Source organism: Asparagus officinalis, chromosome 1 (assembly GCF_001876935.1).
Source record: "Asparagus officinalis chromosome 1, Aspof.V1, whole genome shotgun sequence".
Lineage (NCBI taxonomy): Eukaryota > Viridiplantae > Streptophyta > Magnoliopsida > Asparagales > Asparagaceae > Asparagus > Asparagus officinalis.
In genome coordinates this window covers 27,548,389-27,559,539 of record NC_033794.1, presented here as the reverse complement: position 1 = coordinate 27,559,539, position 11,151 = coordinate 27,548,389, and the positions used below count along the sequence as shown (strand labels likewise).

Genomic DNA, 11,151 nt, shown 5'->3' with positions numbered 1-11,151 from the left:
GCCGTGGGCAGCAAGGAAGTTCTTCTCTCGCCGGCGTTGACCTTTGCCGCCCATTATATTTATATGCCGCCGCCGATTTATTGAGGTTTTGGCCCTAAAAGCCAGCAAAAGAGAGGCAGGAGTCCCAAACTCCGTTCGATCTCAGTGCGAAGGAGAGATCGAGCGGCCCTAGCTCGTTCCTTCGTTGGCACGTGCAATGCACGTTAGGAAAAAAAACACCAATAGGGCTGTTTAGACATTACTCCCACAAATCGGCTAAAACACCACTTTAGCCTATAAAATGACACCTACGGACTAATAAGGTCTAAAAAGTAATACTGACGATAATAACACATATAAATTAACATAATTAATTGTTTACACCTACTCCAGTTGTCGGAGTTTTGGTTTGAGAGGAAAAATTATAAATATCTCTTGCACACTTAATTTATCATCTCGCCCCCCTCCCACCCAAACCTTAAACCCTCCCATCATCTTAAACATAACCCCCCCCCCCCTAACCAAAAAAAATCTCATTCATCCTCCTCTTCTCCCCTCTCTCACACCCTCTTTCACTTTCCTCCTCCCAAAAATTACTACATCCTCATTTCTCCTTCCAAAACTCTCTACCCCTCATCCCTCCCTCACCCCCCCCCCCCCGCCCAACCATGCGTGCTTCCTACCCTTCTCTCAATTCGCTTCTTACTATCTCTTCCCTTTCCTCCTGTTAGCGTTTTTCTAACCCCTGTTGCGATTTGAAAATAGAGATGAGAGAAGGAAGAGAAGAAAAACAAATCACATTCTCGATGAGAGAAACTACGTCCACGCTGCCGCAGGTAAAATTTCAATATGTTCTGACTAGTTTACAAGCTGCGCCCTAATCACCCTTTTATAGCTAGGGTATTAGTTCGATCCGCACAGTTAGGGTTCTGACAATTCGATCACTTAAGCGAATTTAGGACAGGTCTGAAAATTAGGCTCCACATAACCTAACAATCTCTCACTTGAAGACTAACTTTCCCATAGTATGTTCCTGAAAAGCTTCAACATCTTCAGTCTTTATTACCTTTCCCTGCAGTGACGGCCTCACATATTATCAAGTAATGAGGCCAACTGAAGTTGAACACAACTTCAGTTTCTCTATAGTGATAGTCTTCATAAGCATGTCAGTCGAGTTCTTGCTTCCTTGGATCTTCACAAGCTCCAACACGTCATCATCCAAGGCTGACCTTATGAAGTGATAACGAACCTATATATGCTTAGTCCTGGCATGAAAAGCTAGGTTCTTTGCCAAATGAATAGCACTCTGGCTATTATAGTGCAAGACACTCTTCTCATTTTTCTGTCCCAACTCCTCCAAGAAACCCTACAACCTTATCATCTCCTTGCTTGTCTCTGTCACAGTAACATATTCTGTCTCTGTAGTCAATAAAGCAACGATCTTCTGCAAATGAGAGACCCAATTGATGGCAGTAGTACCCAATGTAAACACCTACCCCGTAGTGCTCCTCCTCTGATCTATCTCACCAGAAAGTCTACATCAACAAATCCCTGCAGACCCAACTTGCCTCTCTTGAAGCATAAACAAGTCTCTATAGTACCCTGCAGGTATCTTAGAATCCACTTCACTGCTTCCTAGTGTTGTTCTCCTAGATCTGACATGAATCTACTCACAGCTCCCACTGCATGGGCAATGTCAGGCCTTGTACACACCATGGCGTACATAAGACTCCCAATGGCTGAAGCATATGGAATCTTCACCATGTAGTCTTTCTCCTCATCGGTCACTGGACACTACTTCCTAGTCAACCTGAAATGACTAGCCAAAGGTGTGCTAACAGCCTTAGCATCACTTATCCTAAACCTCTCAAGCACACAACTAATGTACTCGGCCCGAGATAATCGCAGTGTGCCCAAAAGCCTGTCTCTGCTAATCTTCATCCTTAAAATCTGCTTTGCTGCACCTAAGTCCTTCATGTCAAACTCACTTGACATCTGCTTCTTCAACTTCTTGATCTCACCCATATCTGAATCGGCTACTAGCATGTCGTCGATATATAGCAGCAAGATAACATAGCTGGTGTCAAGCCTCTTGAAGAAACAACAATGATCAGCATTGCACCTAGAGTATCCATTCCTCTGCATTAACCGATCAAACTTCTTGTACCATTGCCTTGAAGCTTGTTTCAGACCATATAAGCTTGTTTCAGACCATATAAGCTCTTTTTCAGTCTGCACACTATCTTCTCTTTGCCTTTCTGAGTGAACCCCTCTGGCTGCTGCATATATATCTCTTCCTCTAAGTCACCATGGAGGAAAGTTGTCTTCACATATAATTGCTCGAGATGTAGATCCTCAGCTACAACAATGCTCAGAACTGATCTGATAGTAGTTAATTTCACTACAGGAGAGAAGATTTCTGTGTAGTCAACTCCTTCTTTCTGCTGAAACCCTTTGACTACCAATCTTGTCTTGTATCTCTTAGAACCATCATGCTCCTACTTTATTCTGTATACTCATTTGTTACTCAAGGCTTTCTTTCCCACTGGCAACTTCAAAAGCTCCCAAGTCTTGTTAGTATTCAAGGACTTCATCTTATCTTTCATAGCGATCTCCCACTTGCTCGCATCACCCACTCGACATGCCTCATCATAGCTTTCTGTCTCTCCACCATCACTCAATAATAAGTAGTTCAAATGAGACATGGGCTGTAATGATGGATACTTCAGATTTGGCTTGGGTACTCTTGCTGTCCACCTCAACTCTCTGATGGATGGACCAGGCTCTGCATCTATCCTCTCTGAAGTTGTCTCCTCTATCATCTCTTCTTCCACTTCTTCTGCTCCTTCCTCATTAGAACTAGCCTTAAGGTTGCTCCCATCTGGAACATCATCCAGCTCGAAGTATGTAGGCTCAGACTGCACCGAACTAGTGGACTAAACAGCATCACAATCTTTATAGAGGAGTGCTTCATTGAAGACAACATCACTGTTTCTAATGACTTTCTTGTTCTGCTCATCCCAGAACTTATAGCCAAACTCATCATCGCCATAGCCAATAAAATAACATTTCAAAGATTTAGAATCATGTTTGTTTCTAACATGATCACTCAAATGAACATATAAACACAACCAAAGACTCTTAGGTGAGAAAGGTTTACCTGCTTTCCACTCCATACTTCTTCAGGTATTCTGTGCTCCAAAGGCACTGATGGTCCCCGGTTGGTTTACCTGCTTTCCACTCCATACTTCTTCAGGTATTCTGTGCTCCAAAGGCACTGATGGTCCCCGGTTGATCAGGTAGGCAGCTGTGTACTTCTTCAGGTATTCTGTGCTCCAAAGGCACTGATGGTCCCCGGTTGATCAGGTAGGCAGCTGTGTTAGCTGCTTCTACCCAGAACTGCTTTGGAAGTCCTGCTTGTAGACGCATGCTTCTGGCTCTCTTAGTTAGCGTCCTATTCATCCATTCAGCTATGTCATTCTGCTGTGGAGTACCTAGCACTGTCCTCTCCAATCTGATGCCACTATCATAACAGAACTTTTTGAACTCCGAATCTTCATATTCACCGTCATTATCTGATCGAAGCTTCTTGATCTTCAAACGTGTTTCATTTTCTACCATAGCCTTCCACCTTTTGAAGACTTCGAACACTTATGATTTGTGTTTCATGAAATAGACCCAAGTATTCCTCGAGTGATCATCTATGAATGTCACAAAATATAACTGTAAAACCGCATAAATTTGAATATTTTATGATTAATAATGGTAAATATGTTATATAGTGAAAAATAACATATTTTGATATTTGAGTATGATAAGAATTGATTTGAGATTAATTCAATGTATATTTATGAAAATATGAGTGCAAATGCATAAAACATGCACAAAGACCAAAAGAGTAAAAATCTAGGAATAATGACCAGTTATGAGTTTCTATATTTTTCATACTAATGTAGTCATAATCTGGAAAATACCAAAGTTATAGATCTCTTCAACATCTTTCTAACAAATCTTAGATCACCTCATTCCGAGGTCGGATGAGAAAGTTACAGCCAAAATACCAAAGGTTATTTTCCTAGTCAGACTAGGTTTCCTGGTTCGGGTCAAACAAGTTTGTTTCGGGTTTGCCTCTATAAATACCTATGTTTTTTATGAAATTTTTTTTCTTTTATCATATCTATGAACCCTAGCAACTACCCTCTCCCCTCAAAAACCCTAGATCTTTTTCTTATGAGTTTGGAGAGCTTTGTGAAGCAAAACACCGACACGAGGGCAAGATCATCGACGTGTGGCGAGGGAGAACGGGTTGTTTATGCTTGAGAATTACTTGCTATTTGTTTTAGAGGCTTGCACATGATCTTAAGGCAAGATCACTTATATCCAAACCCATCCCAATAGTTAAATAACTAGTTTAGAAGTTTAAATTGTGTTTACATGCTTAGATCTTAATCTAATGTGAAGAAGAATAGATTTTTGTTGTTAGATCTAAACAAATGTTAGATCTACATGTTTTTCTTGCTGTTTAAAATAAAAACATGATTATGATCATTAGGATTCTTCAAATTTCCATTTTTTAACTTGTTAATCATGTTCTAATCATGTTTAAACCCTAATTTGATATTTAATTGAGTTTACATGTGGATTAAAGATGAGAAAACCCTAGGTTTGTGATACCTAAGTATTAAAAATATGATTTAATGAATGTATATCTTTTTTAAGTTGTTTGGCAATCATGATTATGTTTAATATGTTAAAAGTTCATGCTTTAGATTGAAGAATTTGGTTAATTAGGTTGAAAACCCCTAATTAGATTAACACAAGAGTTTAGATTGAAGAATTTGGTTAATTAGGTTGAAAACCCCTAATTAGATTAACACAAGAGTTTGATTTATGTTCGAGATAATTTAATTAGGTTGAAAACCCCTAATTAGATTAACACAAGAGTTTGATTTATGTTCGAGATAATTTCAGTAAGTGATTATCAAATTTTAAGTATTGTTATATGTATTATATATGTTTCAGTATGTTTTAAACATGATTAAAGGTTTAAATATGATTTCTTGTACAAATAATCATGCTTGTTATATTCTATAGAAAAACTGATGCACATATATACTGTTTAACTAGAAATTTAAAATAACAAATGAAATCTAAATTGAACCAAACTAATGCCAATTGAAATATATATGAATCTAGAGTTTAAAACAGAAAATATTTCCTAAATATAGTTTTCCTAGAGAAAGATATGCTCAATTTACTAATGATACGTTCTGCAGAAAAACTGCTGCACATATATAACGTTTAACTAGAAATTAGAGATATCATATGTACTCCAAACTGAACCAAACTAGTGTCAAATGATATCTATGTGAATCTAGTTTCTAAAACGAAAAACTATTCTTAAAAAGAGTTTGTCTAGAGAAAGATATGATCATTTTACTAATAATATGTTTTGCATAAAACTACAAATGTTCTAATTTGAAATAATTGATATATAACGTGAAAGTTTCTTGAGTTTCGCTCTTGTTTGTTATTTTTGAGAGAGTTTTTCGATTTTGTATTATTATATTACAATGATTAAGAGTTTTTTAGCATATGAGATATTATTGAACATCAGTTATGGACACGCACACCGAGATATGTACACGTATGCTTAGTTTATGTTGTGTTAACATACTTTTGTCGCAAGTAAAATTGGTAAGCACATATAAAGAAGTATAGTTATTTCATGTATCTAGAATAGGAAGATAAAACATATTTTTGCAGGACAATAGTATCGTTATTTTATGTATCCGGAATAGAAAGACAAAACCTATTGCCGTAGAGCGATTGAGTAAGAATATTACAAGAGTATCGCTATTGCATAAGGAGATACACACATATATGTATCATCAGTTATAATTACTCCCATGTTAGATTACCCATGAGTAGGGCACATTCCTTGATTTGTGGCATACATGATATGGTCTACGGTGATTTTTGAGTTGGATGATATTCTCTTATTATTACGTCAACTACTTGAGAAGTAGTTCGGGATTTTGACATTGGTCCTATATGGTTTAAGCTTGGAGTATTTCTTTTGAGTGTTGTTTTCATTCATAAAGTTAGAATTGGTATTTAGGGATCTACAAAAGCTTGGAGTATTTCTTTTGAGTGTTGTTTTCATTCATAAAGTTAGAATTGGTATTTAGGGATCTACAATTTGAGACATATGGTATATATATGAGGGTTTCCTTGTTTGGATTATTTTGCTCGACGTACTATGTCTCATCTTGTAGGTGTCTAAATATTAACTATTAGATATGGGAAAAATGATATAGGTAGACTATGCTTAATAGATAGAGACTCCACTTCATCTAGCAGCCCTTCCCCTAGGGGCGGATGGAGGTGATCTTGTTGTAGCGTTCTGACGCTCTTGTTGTTGTTCTTTTTGTTTAAATTGTATCTTTCAGGCAGATTAGAATTTCAAAGAGCCGCAGGATGATAGAGTTCTAGCATAGTCACCATCGCATAGTTTTAGCAGTTAAAGCTCCACTATATAGTTATGTTCATTGTTCAGACTTTAGAGTTGTATTCATTTTGTAGAGGCTGAGTGCCTTAGTGAGATTTCATTTGACTCATTGTGTTGAGATGTATTTCAGACTCAGAGATATTTCTATTCTATTTTAGTTGGGCTCATTTGTTGATATACTTCTTCTGTACATATTTGATTTTGTACTACTTCTATTATTTGCTTGTTTTGTACCTTCAACTATTTGTTGTTTTCACTAGAGAGATAGTGACTATGATGGTGAAACATGTCGTAGCATGGTGTTTGGTGCTTGGCAGGTTTGACAATCCGGGTTTTACCTTGGACTGCAGCCTTGTGTGAACCCTGAGGCGTCACAGTTGGTATCAGAGTTCTAGTTCCAGCATCCTTAGGATCATTCATGTGTCAAATTGTGGAGCTAGGATAGAGTTTTCTAGGATTCATGTATAGAGTCCGCTAGGAATTACTAGAATGAGTGAGGACGATATGTGCGTATATCTCAAAATTTTGAAAATTTTTTTATGATAATTATTATATGTTGATTTAAAGTATTTGTGTGAATACTATATGTTATGTATACGTAATGTGATACATTATATATATATATATACGTGAGTATCATACTTTATATATATAATATACATATATATTAGTATTAACTATATAGTATATACTATATATATAAATATATACCGTCACTAATATATATAGTATATATATACATATATATGATATATATATATATTATATCATATATGCCTATGATAATATATGTATGTATAAGATATATATATATACTATATAGATAATCAATATATATATATGTATTATATATAATATGTATCCTACTATATATATGTTATATATTATATAGTAACATATATATAATATATATATATACCCTATATATATATATAGTATATATAATAGTATATATATATATACATCTATGTCTATATATATAATCTTATGTATATATATATATGTATGTATCTATATATATATGTATCATAATATATATCTATTATATATATAGTATATATATATATAGTATATATATATATATCATATATATAATATATATAGTATATATATATGTATATATATATATATATAATATGTAATTGATATATATGTATACTATATTAGTATATATATACTATAATATAATATAATATATATATATATATATATAATTATAGTATATTATGTATAAATATAATATGTGTATTATATAATAGTAAAATATAATATATATAATATAATATTAAGTATATATAATGTGTGCGTGCGTGGTGGTGTGTGGTGTGTGCTGTGTGTATGTTTGCAAATCTCACTTACTGTGATCATAAAGCTCTCCTCTCGATATTATAAATGTTAGGATGAGGATACGGTCGAGATAAAACTCGTACCCGGAGAGCTGGGCAAGCAGAGCCTGAGCCGCAGCAGGCTCCACAGTATCTGATCGACTTTAAGGTCGTTTATAGTAAGATTTTGTAGCACTCAAGGAGTGAGAGGCGTATTCGTTTTCACCAGCAGTGTCACTTTCTGGAGTTCCACTACCAATTGCGGTCATGCCTAATGAAGTGGCAATATCAATGATTTCATCATCATCACAACCAGCTATTGATAGAACCGCATAGCATGAGGCTTGGCTCTGAAAGAATAGGAAGGATATTAGACACTGAGAACACCATAGTGCAGGGCATACTAAATTCATGTGCAACTTATAAATAAAAAGGAATATGTGAAAATTTCTTAACGTTGACTCAGTACCAAACCAGAGGTTAAAAATATTCAGCATAGAGGACATCACCGGGGAATAGCAGCAAAGGATAGCTACGATTTTAGATTTTCACCGGGACAACGTATATCATTTATTTGGGAAAATTTTGTTTACTTCTTCAACAAGCAGTTAGAGCTAGTTCGATTAAAGCAGTGAAATATGCCTATAGTTAATTATAAAATCAAGACCAGCATGATGGCAATAACAAGGGCAAGAGGCCTATTGTGGGATCTAGAGGACCCCAACAGTGGGGTAAGGATTTTTACCATCATCAACAAAGACATTATAAGAAGATAGTACAACATGATTTAATAGCGTCGCAGCAGCACATGATTCAGGACACATGATATAATTATAACAAGATCGGATATAGATCAAAGAATTGTTATAGTACATCAGTAGGAGACCAGCATGACAGAGTCAGAGTCAGTAGTCTTAGGGCCGCGGTTACGGCCAACATCAGAGGATAGATGTACTACCGGTTATTCCGAGGATTTAGGGGCCAATAGGCCAGATTTGCGCTATTCAGAGTATTCATCAGGGTCAGATGGACCCATACGTTCCACCACCGATAGCACAGCAATCATTAGCCACCAACAGAGTTTATGTAGTCATACCACGTGAGCATAGTGCGAGCGGAGTTTTCGTAGTAAATTCTTATCCAACTCGAATCTTGTTTGATTCAGGAACTTCGTATTCTTTCATATTCCATGCCTTCATGTATAGGCTTCAGTTAGTTACACATCCCTTAGATGTTCTATTATCAGATTCTACTCCTCTAGGAGAGGTGTTCCTATTAGAGAGTATATGTAGAAGATATGTCATTAGTATAGATGAGTTTGAGTTCATCTTTGACCTGGTCGTTTTATGGATGTCGGATTTTGACGTTATTCTTTGTATGAAATGGTTATAATCCTACAATATTAGTATCTATTGTTTTGCTAAAATAGTATGCTTGTGAGCATTCATTGGGATTGTATAGATAGTAACAACCTCATAGGGTAACCAGAATGCGGAGCCATTTCTGGCATACGTCGAGAAGGTGATGATACGAGATCGGGGTGCAGTTTTGAGCGACTCCGGAGTCGTCTCAGAGTATCAGGATGTCTTTCAGGACATACCTATATTTTCTCTAGTGAGAGAGATTGTTTTCCTGCATCGAGTTGTAGCAGGCACCGTACCGATATTCCGAACACCCTATCATATCATATTGTACTCGCTGAGATGAGGAAACTACAGACTCAGCTAGATGAGTTGTTAACTTAGGGTTTTATTATCAGGAGTTATTTTTATGGGAGCACTGGTCCTCTTCGTGGAGAAGAAGGACTATAGCATACGATTGTGTATCAATTATCATGAGTTGAGCAAAGTCATTATCCGAATAAGGTATCCACTATTGAGGATATATGACTTACTCGACCAACTGCGGGGAGCGTAACATTTTTCGAAGATTGATTTTCGTTCTAGTTATTTCTAGTTGCGAGTGCGGTAAATGAATATTTCCAAAACTGTATTTTCTGACTCGATATGGGTCTTTTAAGTTCTTGTCATGCCATTTAGGATGACCAATGCACCCGCAGTATTCATGAATTTAATGAACTGGGTTTTCCGTCCATGTTAGGACCAGTTTGTAGTCGTTTTATTAACGACATCCTTATCTTTTCGAGATCAGAGGCAGAACACAAGCAACATCCTCTATTGGCATTGCGGGCATAGCGAACAGTCGAGATTAGAGGCATCAGTGATACACTGAGTTCAGCATATACAAGTTTTGGCTATAAGAGATCATATTTTTCGGCCACATCATCAGTAGGCGGCGATAAGCAGTATCCAGCCATTATTAAGGCTGTACTTGATTGGGAGCCACTAAGAACCATTACGGAGATGCGGAGTTTTGGTAGGGTATGAGAGAAAGTTCATTTGGGACTTTTTGAAGATTATGATACCACTTACACAACTTACGAAGAAAGGTGTATAGTTTGCTTTGGGCACTGGGTGCCAGAGAGCCTTTGAGACTATTAAGGCTAGATAGACTATAATAACAATTTTGACTTTTCTGAGCAGTGATACAACATTTGTCGTTTACGTGGACAAGTCATTAGCAGTACTACGAGGCGTTTTGATGTAGATCCGGAGGGTATGGCTTATTTCGCAACAGTTGAGGCACATCATAACAGATATACAGTACATCCAGACACAAGGAAAATGTACAAAGATGTGAAAAGACACTTCTAGAGGAGTTTTTAGGATTTATTCAGTAGCCAGTTGTGATATTCTAGTGTTGTCCACCCACAAACAGATGGACAAACGGAGAGGGTAAACCAAGTGTCGGAAAATATGTAGCAAACATGTATTATAGATTTACAGGATAGCTGGGAGGATCATATCCTATTGATTGAGTTTGCTTATAATATCATTTATCATAGACTATTAGCATGACACTGTATGAGGCATGGTACGGGAGGCATCATAGATTGTTTATTCATTGGGCAGAATTATAAAAAAGTTTATTGTTTAGACAGGAGCTTGTGAGACAGACTACAGAAAAGATAACAGAGATTCGGGAACGCATTCTTGCAGCGCATAGTCATCGGGGAAGAGTTACGTAGACCAGAGACGATGACCGTTAGAGTTCTAGATTGGGGACTATGTCTTATTAAAAATACCGCTGACAAATTCAGTGACTCGATAGACGGGAAAAGTTTACCCCAAGATATATTAGCCTGTTCATGAGAGTTATACATTTTGGAGCCATTTCATATAGGCTAGATCTTCTAGCATCAATGTCGAGTAGACACGATATTTTCCATATTTTGATAATTTAGAAGTAATTACGCGACGAGGAGCAGCAGAGGGT

General features: G+C 36.6%; 1 protein-coding gene across 1 annotated transcript in view; it reads right to left on the bottom strand.

Moving 5' to 3' along the window:
- The window catches only part of LOC109821970, a 6,436-nt gene extending 6,259 nt beyond the window's left edge, over positions 1–177 (bottom strand). Inside the window, exon 1 of the mRNA XM_020388123.1 lies at positions 1–177. This exon is cut by the window's left edge and continues 106 nt beyond it. Coding sequence (XP_020243712.1) covers positions 1–54 — 54 coding nt within the window. The 5' untranslated portion in view covers positions 55–177.